The sequence below is a fragment of the Malurus melanocephalus genome, unplaced genomic scaffold (genome assembly GCF_030028575.1).
Source record: "Malurus melanocephalus ecotype Western Australia unplaced genomic scaffold, MMel_1.1 scaffold_734, whole genome shotgun sequence".
NCBI lineage: Eukaryota > Metazoa > Chordata > Aves > Passeriformes > Maluridae > Malurus > Malurus melanocephalus.
In genome coordinates, this window is record NW_026623966.1 from 19,675 (window position 1) to 40,349 (window position 20,675).

General features: G+C 42.5%; 1 protein-coding gene across 4 annotated transcripts in view; it reads right to left on the reverse strand.

Moving 5' to 3' along the window:
- Window positions 1-3: 3 nt before the first annotated feature.
- Window positions 4-20,675, reverse strand: part of RARB (retinoic acid receptor beta) — a 191,004-nt gene continuing 170,332 nt past the window's right edge. For all 4 annotated transcript variants that reach the window (XM_057384694.1, XM_057384693.1, XM_057384695.1 and 1 more), the window contains 5 exons: window positions 20,290-20,450; window positions 13,293-13,469; window positions 5,979-6,183; window positions 4,528-4,686; window positions 4-1,476 (listed from right to left, as the gene is read on the reverse strand). In XM_057384694.1, coding sequence (XP_057240677.1) covers window positions 1,280-1,476; window positions 4,528-4,686; window positions 5,979-6,183; window positions 13,293-13,469; window positions 20,290-20,450 — 899 coding nt within the window. In that variant the 3' untranslated portion in view covers window positions 4-1,279. The remainder of the gene's footprint in view (window positions 1,477-4,527; window positions 4,687-5,978; window positions 6,184-13,292; window positions 13,470-20,289; window positions 20,451-20,675) is intronic.

Here is a 20,675-nt window from a genome sequence, read left to right on the forward strand (position 1 = left end):
GTGTGTATGTGTGTAAATTTGGGCTAGAGGGACTACTTCTACACAATTTTTAAAATAAATATATTTTATTCTTTGCCAGGAGACTCCATGGAAAAAGGTAAACAGTATATGAACATAGAAAGCATTGTTAAACAATCTCAATGTACAAACAGAGCCAGTGAAAGTACATCACAGACTTGCTAGAATATATAAAAAAAAAAAATTCCACTAGTGCTTTAAATGAAACCTAAGAAACTGACACTTTAAATCTGTTAACCATTCTACCACAGTTTTCACTCTGCTTCATGGTGATTTAACAAGGCCAAGAAGGCAGATTCTCTCCTTGTGTTTCTGGAARTCCTAGCTGTACTTCCCTAGCACCTGGAAGGCTGGAAAACCCAGGATTCCTGGCAGTTGGTTCTTAAGGAAATACCCTGGACTCAGCGATTCAAGAGCTGCAAGTGAGTCTGCTGGTTATCACCCCATGAAGTTTCCCTAATGGCTTGTGAACAAGTAAACAAAAACATGGTAACACTGAAAAGTGTTTCTGCCTTGGAGGCTATAGCATTGCTGTCGAAATGGAGCAGGTAATTGTGGAGCTAGGTCACCAGCCAGCTAAGAAACCACTTCTTTAAAATTTAAAGTGACATTAACAGTGGAACAAATGACATCTGAATAACTGATCTGGCAGTTAATGCTGATACCAATACCTCTTCTGCTGGGGCAGTGACGTTTTGTGTACTTTTTACAAGGAAGGAGATGCAAACTGAGGGCATCAAAGACAAGTTTTCATATTTCAACTAAATCAGACGGTCCTTTCAACTTCCTTCTCTGGATGTGTACAGTAGTCCATGTCCTATGGTTGGTGTCTTGATCGTTTTAGGTATGAGAGACAAAAGGAAAGCACCAAACATCCAGTATGGAGAGTACAGCCATACATTTGTATGTACAAAGTCATCAGAAATGCAACCAGAATTTGAAGACTGAGATCTGTCTTGTCACCATGCAATATTGAGTGTTCAGAGAAGAAAACAGAAGCTTAACTATTTTTTTTTTTTTGCATGAAATGGCTGATTCAGAGTTTCAAAAGTTTGCATTTTCTAGTTTTAAGAGTTTAAACAGCAAGGAGTATATATCGATACATATGAAAATTTCTTGGTCCTTGTTGAGTTTATCTATATATATATACATATATAGATATATATTAAGTCCAGAAACTAAGCAGCAGTAAAAATGTTTTTCTTGCTTTTCATCCCTGTACATAAGGTATTAGGAATGTCTGAAGTAGCTGGAAAATGTCTTATTCCACCATAGGGGATTGACTGACACTGCTGTTATCCACTGAACTRGGTGAGATACTGGGACTGTGTTCTGCAGTATTTCCATTTGAGGTTGGTGTCAGTGGTTCATGTCCTTCAGAGTTCTCCAACATTTCCTGAATAAGAGGTGGCATGGATCCAGGAATTTCCATTTTCAATGTAATGACACGTTCTGCACCTTTAAAAAGAAAACACAAAGTCCTTTCCATGAGCATRATTCATACCATTTCCTTTCTGTTAGCATTACAGTAGTAATCCCAGGGTCTATTTCGTTGGTGGATTTGGTGTCTCCTATACTTCTTGCACACAAAAATGTGTGAGTGATCTGCTTCATGCAGTTCAAGAAAAGGGAGTTGGGTGAGTGCTCCTTGACAACTTAATTCAAAACTATGACACAGCAACTGATACCTCAATTCAGGTAAATTGGATGAGCTGCTTATTTTCAAAGAAGGAACCAAAATGGCATTAAATKATACCAAAAAATTAAATTAGGCCGTGTTCATATAGATGTCTTTATAAACTGGAATAACATTTAGTTTTWAATCTGTACTGGATCTGCAAAGAATGACAAAAACAGGTGAGGTGAATCCTGCAAAAGAACTGCAGTGATCTAAGTTAAAATGTTTCTTTCCATAGAGAAAACTGCAAAATAAGATGCAGAATTTAACAAACAATTAATTACTTAACAAAAGAACATATTCAGGCAAAAGAMTACTTTTCTTTGGGGGGGTGGAGTTGCCTTCTGTATTCTTCAGGCATTTTGTCTTGTGCTAATGAGCCCCCAAAGTGTGCAGGARCCCCGAGCACTCTCAGCTCTGCCTGGGCTGAGGCTCTTGGTGTTGGGCTTGTCACTGGTGTGCAGAGGGGGCAGGGTTAGACAAAATTATTGCATCAATTCTGCCCACTGAGACTGGGAGCCAACAACAACTGGCTGGGAGGGAAAAAATCCCAACACAAAGTCTTGATGTGTGATCAGCAGGCAGGGACACAGCATGGACACTGGGCAGGCAGCGCTGAGGGAACTGTGCATCAAGCAATTTTATAGCCATTAACCTCAGTGTTCCTGTTGCTCAGGATTCCTGATCATCTCAAAATTTGAGTCCAATGGAATAGGAACCCGTGTTTTTTACACAAGAACAAAAAAAAATTAAAGAGAAAATAGTTTGGTTGTTGAAGAACAATTCCAGAAGCGTGACCCTTTGGAAACACTCTGCTTATCCATGTTGCTGCAGTGGACATGCTGGAGAGAGCACTGGTCACTCCAGATGGGAAGGGAGCCCTTAAATTTATGCCTTACATGAGGAGCAGAAAAAGAATAGTCTACAAAGGCAATGGTTGACTTTCCAAGTGAATGCTGATTTTAAAAGTCTCCTAAATAATTGTAATGGGCAAGGTATTAATGCAGAATGACTCTGAGAGCTTCTCTGAAAACTCTCTCTGTAGTCAGAGCTGTGCTGATGAACTGAATGTGGCCATGTTAAACATCTGCTTTCTGCTGTTATGTCTGGTGCAGTAAAGTGTTGGGTGGTCATTCAGTGCAGAGCCAGAGAAATTCTTCTGGTTTTCCCAATTTAATTGGGGGATAAGAGAACTCAGAACTTGAGAAAAACTCAGAACTGTCTTGCTTCAGTCCCACAACACCTTTTAGTTACCTCTAATGCCAAAGGAGACACTCTCAGTGTTTCAGATCTACACTTTCTTTGCTGATTGCTTTCAGGGATCAGGTACCATCCAAAGTCATTATTGTCTAATGCACACCTTTCAAATGAAACTCAAGACACATCCCCCCTCCAGGACATCACCATCCTTTGGTATGATTTAGTTCTACTATGAAACATTAATGATATAATTAAATTTCAATACTTATGTCAGAATGAAAAGAAGCCTTTCTTATGAATTGAATATTAAGAGACAAGTTTTGTTCCTGAGGGGTGGGAAGGCTCTGGTAAAGAAGCAGGGAATGGAAATGGATTTCCCAAAAGCACCAACAGTGGAAAGAAAGSGCTCCCCTAAATGCTTTTATAGCTCAATACTGCTCTAGGTTTATTTAGTAGATTCGGTTGGATGGAGCTTGCTTTACTTGAGGGCAAACTGCAAGCTTTAGATAACCTGGTAAGTGGCTCTTTTTTAGGATACTTTTGCTTCCAGCTTTGGTGTTTCCCCACCAAGTTACTTCTTTTGGTTTTAATCAATCCAATTAATAACTCCTCATAAACATAGCTATAATATTTTGTATAATTTTATAACTTGGATTGATATTGTTGAAAGTGGAACAGCGTGGGTTTAAATTTAAAACAAGAGTATTTAGTTGAGTGAATTAACTACTGGAGTTTTTTCCCCCTGAATCTTTCCCTAAACCATGTCAAATAAAACCCATAATCTTCCCAAAAGCCTAAATCCAACCTAGACAGGTACCTAACACAGGATCCTGTACATACAAGCTTGTTGCTTGCTTATCTRTCTGTTAGCAGAGAGGGGCAGCAAATCTGTTTGCTGAGCAAGCAGAAGGTGGAACTGCATCAGCCACCATAAGAATAAGAATTGTTGCACTTTGGACTCTCTGTTTTCACGCTGGCACACTGGGGAACCTTCTCTGATCCAATGAAAGCATTCAGCTAGACCTGTGCTTTAGAGAAAATATGAAACAGTGCTTAGGCTCTGTGGATTGCACAGGATCAATTCAGCACATACAAAACTACATCAAATGTTAAAACTGCTCTGTGTTTAGACATGGTTAATTTGGATTAGAGGGACTGAATCTCCAAAATGCTGGATCAAATCAGTTCTAAATCTCCAATACCTCAGTCTGCAGCTCAGGGGAATTTTGGTTGCACAAGTGTTTTCTGCAGTCTGTAACCAGACATTGTTTTYTGAAAGCCTTTGGTGATACAAAGCACGTGTTGATCTGAACGACTTGTAAATATTTACAAATGTTTCACTCGGGGTTTTAGCTTGTCCTAAAATGACTGGCAAAGGCTTCATGCTAATAATTTCCTAAGCTACTTGCACCTACAACATCTTTTTCACTGTCAGTGCATGGAGAATGGAGCACAGTGCATGTTTAAAGCAAAGCCAATATCAAGGCAGTAATTATGTAAAGAAGCTGGGAACACAAAGGTCACAAGGACCTTTCTTAGATGTGTTAAAAACCTAACAAGCCAGGTCTCTAGGCCAGTTCCTCTAAAATGCAACACTGCCACTCCTGCTGAGTTATTGGGAGACACTGTACCTTTTGCACTGATGCTACGAAGATCCGTGATTTTCATTAAGATCTTTGGGAACATATGAGGCTTGTTGGGTCGTCTCTTCCGGATATAAATTTTCAATGCTTCAAGCAAGGGTTCCTGAAGCTTATCCACTTTCATTGGTTCTTCAAGGTCCTGGCGATCTGTAGAAAAGTATCACATCACTCATATGATTTTAATTTTTTTTWAAATAAACTCCAGATMACAGAAGATCTTCCATGTCCTTGATTAGAGCTCCATGAATTTGTTTTACTTTCTTCTAAATAACTCACTAGGTAGTAAGCATTCCATAGGAAGAGGATAAACCACAGCTTTCTGAAACTTGGATTATTTTTTTTCCTTGGTGAGTGGAAAGGTTTGAGTGGTCAAGAATTACCAGTTTGTTCTTGTACCCTCCTCTCCAAGGGGAAAACACCTTCCTGAAACGCTATTTTTGAATTAATTTCGTATTGGCTCCCCAAGTACACACAGAGATTACAGCTATTTTTTGTTACCACTGCTACAGCAAAGTGAGTTACCATCRGGAATCAGCAGATGGCAGTGCTGGCCTGAGTGACAACAAATGCCACCCTTCTGCAGCAGGACGCGCCAGTCACATCTCAGTGACTGCTAGGAGCACATCAACGCTTTTAGTGSRTTAGGGTTAGAGACACATAAAATCWGAATTATTTTGTACAAATACTGRCTCCTGTTTTTCAAACATTYCCYAGTAGCCACAAACCCAGTTCAYGTTTCAACAAAATGRCCCAGCTGAACAAGGYGTRTTTCTACTGCTRATCCAGATTTTGCCAAGGAGGAGAAAGACCAAGTAATTAAACCAACAGAAATTTACASAAGATTTTGGAAATTATCTGAGACTTCACTTTATATATTTTAAACCTACGATTTTACTTGACAATTGCCTTTTTGAGTTGCCATCGCCCCAGTATGGAAGTAAATCACATTTTTTTCGCTAAACAAAGTATCACCAGTGACTTCCATGTGACTGTAACCAATGCAGATGCACACAATCACATTYATGAGTAAAAGCTGTGTAATTGGGCATCTTGCTGTAAGAAAGCTCATTCATGCAGGTGCCCACACACTCCTCAGCAAACAACACTGCAGGACCAGGTGATCTCCAGAGGTCCCTTCCAACTCCAACCACTCTGTGAGGTATCTTAWGTCATTTGCCAGGCAAACAATGAGACTGGTTGCTTGACAGAATGCTTCCATTATTTTTTTTTCAAATTATCGATAATAAAACCAGTAACTATCACCAGTGGAAAACAAACCTTTGGCATTAAGTAGTTTAYATAATCCATAAAATAATGTTACATGTATATATATATATTTAATATGTGTAAATAGAGGAAAGCAAAACAGGTAGAACATAAATGAAGATATTATTATGTCTGTTCTTTTGAAATGCATCAGAGTTCACGCTGTACGGTACCTCCACAGATTAAGCAGATGGCACTAAGGAGACCTGTTTCTGTATCATCCATTTCCAAAGGCAGGAGCTGGTTGGCAAAGGTGAACACGAGATCAGTCAGTGGGCCAAATCCGGCGTTGTGCATCTGAGTTCGGTTCAGGGTAAGGCCATCTGAAAAGGTCATGGTGTCTTGTTCCGGTGTGTATCTTGTGCAAATTCTAAGGATCTGTGGAAAAAAAGAAAAACGGAATCTGAAGAATTTAATCCATGAGACGTTTGTTGTATTTTCTTGGTGCGGGGAATGACTCCATTTGGCCACATCAGAACAATCTGAAAACAAACTCCAGTTTGTTCAGTTCTAGTAGCACAAAAATTCTCRTGTACAACATAAACATACTCTACTGGCTGTGTATTTCTTAAAACAYAAACCTAAGAACAGAAATTTCTCCCTAGTTATGAAATAATCAAAATTTAGCGCAACTCTCACCAACACCACAGTGATAGCCACAAAAACAGGTCTTTAATCAGTCTACCACCTGCACCTAAGCATAAAATGTGATTGATCTGATGAGCTGCTGATCTGATCCAACAAGATCTTAAAAGCCACTCACCTCTTTGAACACAGGCATAGCTCACTGATTTTGGGGATCAGTTTTGCATGGCAGCGCTTCCCTGGGTTTTGTTTTTGGCAAGGGCAACRTTGCTCTGCGGTATCTTGTGGGAGTGAGTGTGGGCAGTTGTGAGCTGCCAAAGAGGCAGAACTTCGGGGCACTTCCCCTCTTCTGTGAGAGCAGACAGGCAAACATTGCTATGGGGACAAAGCCCTCCATCTCCCCTGTGCTCCTGGGAGGGTCTCCCTGGAGCACTGCTTGCCTTGTCAGCCTGGGAGCTTGCACCCAGCGGAATATCCAACTTTGCACCTCCAAAAGGCAGCACACRTAACTATTGACAGCCTGGCCAGTGCCTGAGGAGCTGGCCCAGCTTTCCTTCTTTTATGACTTTTACTTCTTGGTGCTGTAACACCAAACCTCCTGAGCAGCCCGCAGGCTTCCAGCCTTGCTCCAGGCTCCGGCGCTTCCCCCTGCGGTGGCATCCCCTCCCCGCCTGGTGCAAAGCTGCTGACGGTGCCGCTCGCTCCTGCGCACACCCAGGCACTGTTGGCTTTGGCAAGTGTGCCCGTGTGCCGACAGCCACCCAGTGCTGACCCCGGATGAAAGAGCCTTCGAGGGGAGGACGGGGATTCACACCTCTAACTGGMCACGGAGGAATGCAAAACACATGAATAAAACACCGAGGATGCTCTACATTTTGTTAGAAAATGCCCCTGGGGTAACAGCAGCGGCGTCAAGAGCGCTGTCACAGCAGAGGTGGCAGCACGGCAAGAGGGAGGGAGCGTGTTTGTGAACGCTGCTGCTCTCGGAGCAAACCCAGGATGTGTCCTGTGATGGACTCTCCGTGGCACAGGATCATTTGTACAGCTGCAGTTAATGAACACGGCCTCAAGGATCAAATAAAAGAGACGTCCATCATGTTGACATATTTCTGTTATATATATCAATGGTTAATGTTTAAAATAATCAGAGGTGGGAGAGGGCTTATCCCTAAACTAAACTGAACTAAAACCCTGCCGAAGTCAGGCTGATTAGCTGAGCTAAAACTACAGCTGTGTTTTTTCAGGGCCTGACTGTATTTATTTCCCATCCTACTTGGTTTTAAAGATACAACAAAAAAGATTTACATGAATATAAGTGAGCACTGGGAGAATTTAATTGCTCCTATAGCTGCCGAGGCTCTGAGTCAGAGGCCCCAGCACTTGGCAGCTGACCAGTCTGGGCTTGATTCTCCCACTTTCATCTTTGCCTGGCAACACTGCTCCAAATAAGCAGGGAGGRGAACAAGGAGAACATGGTCTGCACGACATCCACAGGGAAGCTTTTATTTGTCTTCTTCAGTTCCTTGGTAAGAGACTTAATAARAGAGTGTATTTCTGCAGATGGATCTTCAACTATTTTCTATCTCATCAATAACCTTATCTCACATTGTGGGTATATACTGAAGCACTGAGACTGTATGTGGTTTGCCAGACATGTTTCACATTGTTCCCTTCTCCCCCCAATTAAAATAAGTCCTTGAAATTACTTAAATCAATGACCAAGAGAGGCACAAATACAAACACACAGCTCACAAATTCTTCAATGACCACAAATTCCCCACTAATATATGCCATCTTAAAAGGCTGTTAGTTGCGAAGTTTTATCTAGTAGCCCAAGTGTTGTTCAGGATTATTAGCAAAAATTAACATTATAAAGCACCACACCCTGTCAATAAGAGACAGCACCTTCACCACATTCAGAACGTGCTCTCCCCTGAAGTTCACTGTGGGTTGCTCTTTTAAATCATTAGACGATTGTATAGAAAGGAGAAGAAACATGGAGAATATCTGGTGTTCAAGAAAACAAAAGCTYGAAAGGTGAATATTTACTGTGACACCAAGAGCTGCTTAATTTACTCCTCTAGTGACATGCAAGAGGAGCTGGRGTGCAGCTCTTCCCACAGACAGCAGCTGCCTTCCAGCAAGGGTGCCAGCAATGGTCAGCTGTCCAGCTCTGGCAGGAACCAGGCTCTGCACTGCTTACCTGGCACTGCTTTTCCCTTGGCTCAGCTGAGGACAAAGGCAGCCCCTTGGATTCCAGTGTTATTTCWGTTGATAAGCTTTAGCAAGGAGAATTCCTCCCTCCACACCCTCAGGACTCCCTTCCCAACAAATTAGCAGAGCAGGATTGGGATCTTAATTGGGCAATGCCGCGGTGTTTTCCCCAGGCTGCCCACAGCTTCCCCGGCAGCTGCCCAAGCAGGGCTGGCAGAAATGGATCCCCCAGACCCTCCCGCAGAGGGCASGTCTGGCCACCAGCTGCCACACTACCCAGAGATCCCAGCCCAGAGGGACTGGGCTGCCCTGGATCATCCCCAAGAGCCCAGAGGCTGAGCACACACCTGCCACCACACAGCAGGCTGCTGGCTCGCTCGCAGCACAGCTCCCTGTGCTCACCCCCCGGTGCCACAATCCCCACTGCGTTTGGGGGTGTGTGATAGGAGTGCTCAGCTAAGAGACACCCAGGGCTAATGCAGAGGAAGAACTTCCAAGATGGATCTGCTTCAGGAACGAATTTGGGGTGAGGTTACTCAGCCTTGAGTCAGCCCCTGTGGGCATGCACAGAAAGAGAGCATCCTGAAAAATTTATGATTAAAACATAAAGTCACATTGGATTTAGCTACTTCCAGGCTTASGTAGCAAGCAGGACAGGTTTTTGGAAAAGGCAGCCTTCAGGCCTCTGTACCCCAAATGCTGCAGCAGCCAACAACTGCAGGAGCCTGCAGCGGCCCCAGTGGGCACTGGCACAGCTGAAGATCAACTGTGTGTTTTCAGCAATGCACTTAGCTTGACTGCAGCAATCCGCTCTCAGGTTTCCTCTGCATTCCTTTGACATTATCCCCCAACACGCTGTTATTGAACTCCAAGACAGATCATTTGAAATGGTGTTTTTCTTTTTTTCCTTTTTTTTTTTAAATTTCTGCCCTTCATCAGGATCTGTGAAACACCATGGATATTGCTGATCGCTGCTAAACCGTTCTTGGGCAAACTTCCAGTGTCAAAGTGAAGCTGATTTCAAGCTCATATTCACTGAAGAACATATGGGAAACATCAGCACTTCAAAATAAGAAATCACGKTATCTTTCTCCATTTTAAACTGAACTCCTAATGTCCTCAATGTTGTTTAGATTTTGCAACCAAGCCAAGTATTTTAGTTGTCACTCTGCTCTTAAATGCCACTTGTAGCCATAAATATGGTTCTTCTTCATTATTAAAGGGCCCTTTGTTTTAAGGAATATTTATATATTAAAGCATTAGGGATTCTTATGAGCCCATCATAAAGTGCAAAGCAAAAACCCTATCAGACAAAGTCAGCCAGAAAGTTGCATTTACGACATGGTTGCTACAYAGAATTGTTACTCACTTTAAACAGWTTAGGTAGGGCAAGCCAGGTCTATTTTTTAAGAAATCTTGATGTTAGACAATAGCTGCCTCAGCTGGCTGGGACAGTTCCCTGAGAGGAGCAACCCCAAGCAGGTGACTCTGAAACAATGAAGCTCCATGGCTCTGCCAGACCCTGTCAGCACAGGTTCCACATACACAAACGCCTTCCTGGCATTAACGCACAGGGGTTACAACAGAAAGCAAAAATTACATCATTAAGGATTAGCATTCAAGGACTTCTCAAGTTTTTAGCCACTGGATTTAAGACAGACTGGACTCTGGACTCTTTCCACATTTGCCTTGCCAGAGCTTGGTGAGGCTGGGGATGCTCAGCTGCTGCTGGGCCAGTGTACCAGCGGACAGGAGCACTCACTTTCACAAGGGTTATTGACTGAATTTTAGTTATATTTATCCCTATAACTTTTGGCACCAGACAAGACATAAATTCCACGATCCTCAATTGGCACCTCAAGCTGCCTCGGGAAGCTTGATGTTATTCCCCTTCCAGAATTTGTGTTTGCTTGTATATAAAACAATTATTTGGCCCATACCCATGTGAGTTTACTGAGCTCCTGGCACCATTTCCTTCAACAGCCTGTTTAAGAGAGGTTTAAGCATCCACAGCCACAGGAAACAATGGAGCAGAGACCTCAGCAGGGTCTATAAATGGTTAAGGCTCSCCATAGCTTGTGCTGAAGGGCACAGGTGGACAGTGAAGCTGGAGTCCTGCTGGCAGGGAAGCCTGGCCACTCTACCTGGGAATCCCACACTTCTCCTCTTATGTGGCTCTGGGAACATGTCCAGGGCATGGCAGGGCAGCAGGATCATGGCTTGTTGGGGGTGGAAATACACACTATTAAAGCTGCTCCAGTACTGATGCTCAGCTTAAATAAAGATAGAGARCTGCACTGCAATTCCAGTTATGTGMGGGTGATGTGGGTTTAATGGATACAGCATTTCACAGGTGGCRCGCACACTACGCATTACTGTGTCATGGTAATTATCCCATTTTCTTTTTAAGCAGCACATAAAATAGTCACATAAAGTTTGTGTAAATGTCATGCAGGAAAGTTAGGACTATTTGCAGCAAGCATGCTGTATCTGTGCCTGGTTTTGGAAAGCCTCAGTTCCTCCCCTCTGCGGGCTCCTATGGCACTTGCTATGCCCTGCTCGCTTGGATGTGTCACCTTCTCTAACTTTGCAAAAAATAAAGAAGAGAATGAGCAGGTGATCAGGAATGACAGGCCTCAATAAAGTTTATAACTAGAGCTTGAAGGTCACCAGTGGCCACAAAGCGGTGAATGGTATTAAAGAATCATCCTTTTTTATCCATTAATTAGTTGAAATAAAGTCACCATTTACCACCTGCTTCATACTCTTTTTCTAATCTGGCAACTAGGCTTTTATTTAATCACTTTGATCAAAGTGCTTTTATCAAAGCACTTCAGGTAAAACCCCTACCAAAAGGGCTCCCCTCARCCTTTGAGTTGGTGTTGGCAGTGGCAGCACTGATGGTGGGGGCCCTGTGCAAAGGGGCTGTGCCTGTTCCCAGGGCAAACTCCCACTGCCCATCCCAACAAAGAGCACCAGGAGCTYGCAGGATTACAGAATTAGGGTGTCTGTTATCCTGCAGCTATGGAGCCAGGGCATGACACAAACAAACGGGGTGGCAGCTTAAGAGCTGAGGTTTTAGGGGTAAAGAGTGACTGGATTGCAGATTTTTGCCATATCCTGGCTTCTCCCTGCCTTTTTTGGGTAGTTYCTGTATTAACCATTTGTTCCAGGTTACAGCAGCACAGCACAAAGCAGCTCCCATCCCCTAATGCTGGCAGAGCACACTCGAGGCAAYGCCACAGTTTTTTGATCACCATCTGCCTTTTGGTGCAAAGGGAACGTAACAGAGRCTTCTCAGGACAGAGCTGGTGATGACAGGCGTGCAATTGGTAACGAATGGCCCTGTCCCATGGAAGGACACTCTCAGCAACAATGAGATGGCTGAGTCTGAATGAGTGCCTGGATTAAGGGAACAACAAGAGGTGACTCTCAAGCAYGGCAGGGCAACCTCAGCCTTCCCTTTTTCTATAGGCCAAAGAATGATACCCCTTCCCCTCTCCTACCCCTCTTCCTCCTTCATCAATGTCTTCTTGATGCGATTCTTCCAAACAGCTTTTGACAAAACAAGAGGAAAAGGTCACAGCAGTTAACGTCCTCCTCAACGTGATCCTGYTTGAAGCAATGCACTTTCAGAAATTCCAAGATTAATTACTTCAGACTCCCTAGTTTAAACTATTGTGTCATGCCAAAAAATATATCTGCAGTAGCCATCCTACAACGTGCTTCTTGACTGGCCATGCTTGGYTCAATGAAGACCTGAAGTTTTGTGCTCAGAATAAAAYWTTAAAARTATGTTTACATTGACCATACTGTTTTACTGCACGTTATTGCTACAGCCAATAATACCAAGTGTATTTGCCACTAAAAGCCTGAAGACCTCTACAGTCTTGATACAGAAATGCTGAGATCCCAGAGGGCTCCTCTGAAGGTCAACATGACAGAAACAACCGGAGACAAAGGGACGGAAGACAGCTTGCCTTGACATAGTGGCAAGGCAAGGTCTGGAGAAAAAATCCCTGCGCACCTGAATAGTTCCCTCCTGCAGGCTGTACATTTGCCTATTTAAAATTAAATTACATTTATCTAAAATCTGTRCTGCGTCCATCACATCAGCCACTTACACAGATACCTCCAGCACTGGAGAAAGCAGCGGGATGTGAGTGCCAAGGCTTGCACCTGATGGGCTTCAGGCACACCAGCTTCCCCTCTAACACTTGGAAAATCCTAACTCTTGAAGACTTGTGTCTTGTTCTCTAAATTCCCACACAACCACAGGTACAACACATTCCTAAATCATTAGCCAGGGAACTGTCTTTCTAGGTACTGTTTATGCAGAGGATTATGTTTTGGAGGGAGGAGGAAGGATGAAGGAGAAACAGGTCTCTCTTCAGGGTTAACAGTAAAGAAAATTTTCCAAAGTTACACATGCCACAATACCAAAAGGTGCCCTTTTTACTGAAATCCACAAAGTGTAAGGACTTATTTTGAGAAGTATGCTCATCTTCCACAGCACACCTCTGTAGGTGTGCTGGGGCTGTCTGGTGACTGCACCAGACTACCCAGTAAGTTCAATTTTACAACAATAAGGTCAGGGCCATATTTTATCCCCCTCTTCCTGTCAATTACAGTAAAAACAAGAATAGAAAATGCATTAGTAGGAGAACAATGATGTTAAAAATACATACCAGTATATCCAGGCAGGCTGCTTTGAGTAGAGTTATTTGGTCTGCAATGGTCAAACTTGTAAAGCCTGGCAATCGCTTTGCAAATTCCACTATTTTAATAATGCACTTTGTTGCAAGTTCACTGAATTTGTCCCAAAGCCCAAGGTCCAGTCGAACCCGATGGTCTGCACTGGAGTTCTGTAAAGACAGACAGAAGACATTATAAATCAACAACGTCCTTTCAGTAAACGRTTTTCAAGGGAAGGAAACAACTACCACGTTTTCCTTCCAGAAGTACTTTCTATTAACATTCCAGGCATTTTCTGCAGCTTGCTGTTGGGATGATGCTGGTTTTAAACTTGGATTAATCGCCTGAAAATTCCTTGGATATTTCTCTTTTACTTATGATTGCAGAGGCCATCTGTACAAGGAATACAAATGAACTTAAACATTTCCAAATGCCACCCTCATTATTCTTCCTTGCCATTATATAATAAGTGCATTGAGAAAGACAATTTACAGTTGTACCCCAGAAAATATAAATGAACAGTGGAACAAGAATATTGAGTCCTCAGCTGGAAAAAGCAGCACAATATTTGGAACACAGTTTCACATACTTAAGGTCTTAGAAAATTAGTTCTGCTTAATTTCTCTGCTCTGCAGCTCTGCCACAGCTTTCTGAAGCTACAGTCTCCCATGGCTTATAGAGCATTTATTTACATGATGATAAGGAAAACCCCATGTGCCTTGATGAATGCTATGTGCTCATTTGATGGTGCGTCGAACATACATCCCACTGTTGGAARTCTAACAAGGACATTCTGGTGGCATTTTTCAGAGGCTGTTTCTGTATATTCCCCACCTCAATCAAAATGCCCATCATTTTACAGASTGCATAGGAAACTTGTGTTAAGTTTGTGATCAAACTCACATTTTCATACATTTGGAACAACCACCTAACCCTTGAAAACGCTGAGTGTGTCAGCCAAGACACGTCTGACTCAAAAAACCTGCTGTGACCCATTTGATGCCAGCCCACCAACACTGGGTGTCATGAGGAGACCTGGTGAGTCCATTCCATTCCAATCCACTCAGGATTCCTATAGAGTGACAAGGAACAGGTCATGACAGWGCTCTGAAATCCCCAAAGCTTCTCTCCTCCTGTTCTCACATGCAGTGTAGTGCCAGCATTTGATACGATGCTATTTAGGATGCAGCCAGCTTGATAGGGGATTGGAGGACACCATTTCAGAAGCCACCAAGTTTAGTGTGCATTGCAGTTGCCTTCAGCGTTTGGGTGATCTCCTCTTCATTGCAGAAGGAATTTTACCTGCAAAAASAGGCCATGGCTTTCTCCCCTGGCTGCAGAGGAAGCCAATGTGATCAGCTGCCTCAGTCTTAGCTGGTTGAAGTTAAAATGTTAAATTAACTTTAAAATTAAAGTTAAATGAGCAGAGTCTCAACCTAAAATCTAACAGACATGGCAGATTAAACAGCCATCAAAAAGCATTCAAATAACACAGATTCACATTTGCTTGGAGGAAACATTTCCAGTGAGCCTGCCATCACCACTGCTGATGGTGAGGCCATCCACCTCCTTGAAAACGAGTGAAGCCATTATCTTGTCAGCTTTCTTTGGTTGACAGGAAGGAGGAGACTGACAAGGGAATGTGGAGTGAGCTCAGCTTGGCTGTGATGCCCTGGACCCCATCCCAATGCTGCCTTTGCAAGATACCACCACCACCGTCAGTCACGAAGGGGAAAGTGCTGATGGTTCCCCAGGGCTCTGCCAGCCTGACATTCACCCTCACTTGGAACAGGGATACTTACATTAGGCCCTAACTGCATAATATAAACTCYAACTGCATMATATAAACTCTAACTGTACTGAGCAGTCTGAAGGAGCACACATGCTCTTTCCTGCTACCCCTCTCTTTAAGGAATAATTAATTAATTTCATCATTTCTATTTGAATTTTTATTCTGGGAACTTCCTCTATTTTGTAGGGTTTGGTTTTTTTTAATGACAGAAGAAAGATAGAAGAAAATGTCTTTATAATGCTAAACCCTAAAGAATCGCTTTCAAAATGGTCCAAAACTAATGGGTTAACAGTCATTGTAATGCCCTTTGAAACATTTCTTTTGGCTACTGGAGTATGCATCCTTCAGATTTATTTTATTTCATCCTCAAGGACCTTGGTGAAATACAGTACATTGGAGGAAAAATAAGATCAAGATGTGCAGTCATTCAGGCTGTAATTAAATTTAATAGGCAGTTTATCCAGTTCATAGAAAGATGGCATAGCAGAGAGCTACACAAAGCAGAGCCTAAAGCAGGAAATCATTTTACAATAGGGTATCCATCTGGAAAAAAAGACGTTGCATGAAACCAGCAAGTGTGAACGAAATCTTCATCAGTATCATATGAGGTTACTTTATCATGCTGCAGTGCYAGCCATGGGAAGTTTGACGTGTCTTCCATTAGGAGTAATGCACASCCGTCGTAACAAATGTAAATCTAACTCTCTATTATGCAAACTGAAGAGAAGGGGCAGTTAATAAAATACAAAATAWCCAGGTGTTTTATTATGCTGGGTGCCAGATTCCTCAGCATTGGAGCTAATGTGGTTTACACATTGAGATGCTATAAATGGAAAGAGTTTTAATATTCTGTCTGTTAATGAATATCAACACAAGTGTTACAGGAACAAGAGCTGGATTTTTAGCAGCATTTCTCAGTATCTAAAACCCAAAACTGACTCAATATCAATATATACATCGAACAATAAAACATGGGGTTAAAACAATGCACAATAGAAACAGAAACTCTGATTAAATTTGCCTGGAGATCTCCTCTACCCATGCTGTGAAAAAGATGCAGACGTGATGACTTTTCCTGAATATTTTACCAAAGCAGGTTTTTGGGTGTCTTTTCCAGGAGCAGTCTCACATGTTTTTCAGGCCTATGCACAGTGCACATATGGTGGAACAATACTGTAATACACCCTAGTGGCATCTTTATCAGTGGAAAAGCCCAACCTTGCTATGAAATCCAATTAAACAGCCATTTTTGCCACATAAATTGATCCCATTTTTTCCATCATTTTTGTTTTTCCATTGCAGGCTGCTCTGTCTCCACATTAACTATACAGGATGAGGTACTAGTAGAAACATACACAGCAGCAGAATCCCTACTGTCTTTAAAATCCACTTTACAAAGGAAAAAAGCCTCACAGGGGCATTCTGCCCTAATCAGGAACACTCGTGATGCCTCTTTAGTAAAAGCAGCAATGCACTCCAGCTCCATCGACTTYACTGAGGACCATGGCACATGCCCCTGCTCAGTCCCAGAATCAGAAGACATATATAATATATATATGTCTATTTACACATATATTCCTCTGCAATGGCACAGAACAATAACCGTGTAACTTCTAAGCCCAGCACTTAAAAAGAACAAAATGCTGCCAAGATGTGGAACCTCTTCACTTCCAGCCAGTCAAGAGCAACCCAGGAGAATATGCAGCATAAGGGTCTGCAGAGCCAAAATTGTTTTTTGTTTTATCCTCCCTTTATCACAAGGCTGGATGTAACACAGCTGTAGACTTACAAATAATACCACTCTCAAGGGACAAGCAGTGTAGTTACACTCAATTATACTATAAAGTATGACATCTCCAGAGAAATTACTAAGGCACTCACTCTCTTACCTGGATGACAGTAATAAAACAGATCTGTTTATGACAGACTTTTGGAATCTGTTCCATTTAAACAGCTTGCTGATTCTCATCACTGGTAGAACTGTACTTGTCACTGCCCACCAAAAGGAACTGTTAAGTCAAATGACCCAGGRAATTTAATGTGAGTGCTATTCTCCCATTATTTCAAGTAGACTTCTATTAATTATGCAAACTATGAGGCCACTTTTTCTTGTTAAGGAACAGATGGATATAAAAAAAAACATAATTGAAAATGCTTCTCCAAAGCCATTTTTAACAGGTAAAAACACAAACTGGGGGGGCGGGGGGAATCATCATGTAACCTTTCCTTCTGGGAAATGCAGACTGCAGAGCTCAAGACAGAGAGGAGCCAGATATACAAGGCAAACCCCAGAACAGATTTTTTTTTTACTGTATCTCTGTAAGGTCTTTCTAGTTTACACTCTTAAAATCCTTTGCTCTTTTTAGCAACAAAAAAAATCTTCTTTTAAAACAATCTGAATGATCACGTAACTGAAGGCACACAGGGGCTGCTCTTGCAGAACCGTTTTGTCCATCCACCATCCCTGTCAGTATACAAGTGCAAGGCTCACAAAATTCAAGGGAATCCACATTGGTTAAAAAGACTCACTTCTCACCTCTCACTTAGAGAATGAAATAAAAAACTCTACAGTTATAAAAGCAATCTGCGTGCTCCGTAGTGTGAGCACACCATGCTTCATGACTGACAGAACGCAGAACCAGGCAAAAAAAGCAGGACTGAGGACAATCTTCTACCTGTACTAGATTGTTACTACCAAGAAAAGCTGAGCTGCACAGGYTTCTAGCTCCCCTTGGACTCAGCACTTAGAAAGATGGCAATGTGCTCCTGTGTGCTCCTGTGTTTTCTGAGTTCTGGTCTGCTCAAGGGTCTCAGGCTGTTGCCAGAGCCCTGCTGTTTGTCCAGCAGCTGCTGGAGGTGTCCAAGCACKGGAGCTGTGCTCCTCTGGCCAGCACACAGCTTCCACATCCCAGATCCACCTATACTATCAGCACTACAGAAAGGCTTCTACCCTGCCCCTGGGCTGATGGGCAGCTGGAGGGGAAGATGACCCTTATTCCAGCCCCAGTGCTACTCTGTCCTTCCCACATGAGCTCTTGACGCTGAAGTCCTACATAAAATGTTGGAGTGACTGCCAGACCTGACTTAAATATGAGATTTAAATACTCTGCATTTTCCACAGAGACTATGGGAATTCAGTTAGAAGACAGTATTTAGCACCACTGCTATTAAGTTTTTGACGCAGCTTTCGAAGGAAGCTGCAYTGCTCTCAAAGGTTCAAGGTAAGCCAAAAATAACTCTTTCAGTATCATTTTGTTATTGCAATTTGTACAGTACCAAACCATGACAAAGCAGGAGGGAGCTCAGACCCGTGCTGTGGACTTCCAACAGACCTATGCTAAAAACAAGAAATCTCCTTCCCTGAGCTGTCCCATCGGGCCTGAGATATGAATGACCAATATCAGCYTCAGAGAGAGTGTGGTCAGGTCATGGCCACTCGTGCTCCACAGACAGACCAGATTCATATGTTTGTTACTGATCCAGGTGCTCTCACTAAGGGCTCTGAAATTCCAACAGGACATAAACTCACCGTGGGGTACAGAAGGAACCTAAGGACAAGGCATCAGYAGTGGGTGTGATATGCAAGAAGACCCTCTCCAATTTCATCCACTTGTATAATTTCAGGATCTAAAATATTAATGATAGTTCAGCATCCAATACCTAATGCAAGCACAGAGCTGCCCAGGTTTATCTTTCAGCCCTCCAGGATCTTTGGCARCTACCAGGATGTACCATCCCACCAGCAACAGTGCACTCTGCTAACTCCAAGGTAAAGTGGGAGCATGTACCAACGTGTTCCTGCTGGGAAGGACCAGAGAAGCCTGTGGAGGACAGGCTCCTTCTCCAGTTCACATGGGGCTCAGAATTAAAAGTGAGAAGTGTTTATGAAAATACATCTAGCAACATGAAAAACATGCCTTCTTCTAACATCACACCATATGTGCTTGCTTTTCTTGCACTTAAATACCAAACCTTACACTTAGACTTCAGAGTTTGAGCCTTGCACTTTGTTTTGTAAACAGATTAATATGACACAAAAAAGCACCCTGCTCGCCAAAACAGTGAATATTGATGGCACACAGGGATTTGCCTACATCACTCTGGGAAATTTAATGTTTGTTTCAATAGCAGAAAATWTACTCAAAACACAGAGCAATTCATTGATAGGAGTATTTCACCTTGCTTGTGGGGACTGATCCCAGATCTTCAAATGGGGCTGGAGAGGCAGATGTCTCCTTGCCCCAGCCAYGTCACCCCTGAACTCCTGCTCTTGGCAATGAAAGCACATGCTTGACTACCTCAGGACATACTGTGTGTCCCTCAGAAACAGCCAGTGCTGCTGCAACCAACAGCAAAGCCATTCCTATACTGATAAGGCTCTAAACATTACCTAACAGTTATTTTCTATCATCWCTTTTATTATTACATTTGCAAACTTGACATTGAATTTTCTTCAGTCAGTTAGTATCATTGAGGTTCCCTGTATTTAACAATATATATGTATGTATAGAAGAAAATTATTTCCCTGACTCATCTCTGGAAAAATTCCTGCAGTACTGAGCTTCTTGATGGGAGGGCTGATTTTTTATTTATAAAAGCAGCAGAAGTTTTTGCTGCTATGTGATATTTTGGTAGACTAGGAAAGGATGTGTAATTTTTGGGGTTGTCATGTGCAGAGCCAGGAGCTGAACTCAAGGATCCTTGTGGGTCCCTTCCAACTCAGGATATTCTATGATTCTAGGAATAAACTGCAAATGAACATTTTGGAAACTGTTTTACTTAAACATTTCATATTTTCCTTGACCTTGGTAGCTTTGGGACTATCACCAGTAATCCAGCAGCATTTAAGAACTCCCTACACCTGCAAAGCTGTAATCCGCTGACGCACAAGCAGAGATCACATCTTTGGAAGCCAACAAATTTCTAATGAATGATGGAATGTAACTGACTCATGGTCTCRGAGCTGGTCATTTGGCAGGATTAATCCTCCACGAGTCTCTTGCGATACCGCTAAGTAGCGCTCACATCTAAGTGCAGCTTCTCTCTCCAGCAGGCAGCGTTTGCACACACAACTCTGGTTTTTCCTGGCTAAGGAGGTGCAAAGAGTGCATCTACTGCTCCATCTACTTAAAATGTCCAGAGCCTATAAAACTCATCCTGGCATATCCAGAAAGCCACGTGCCTCAAACCATACTCACCGTAGTGTATTTTCCCAGCTGGCAGAGTGAGGGGAAGGTTTCCTGGTGAGCTTTTCGGATCTTCTCAGTGAGATCATCTAACTCTGCTGTCATTTCATAGTTTTCTGTGGACTCTTGCTTTGAAGGTTCCTTCTTCTTTTTGTTCCTATCATTTCTGACAGCTGTACAAAAAGCAGAGATATAGATCATACAGGGTTATTCAGATCAACTTACGTTGCTTTTGTTGCTCTATTAGAAAACACTGTAAAATGATGTTATTTTAAATATTATTGTGGGTGAATATAAAAATGTTATATGCACAGAAAACACTAATTTCAGCTTACTTATTTAAAAATAATTTAAGAACTAAATGTAATCAGCACTGATGAAACCAAACTTCCACAGTG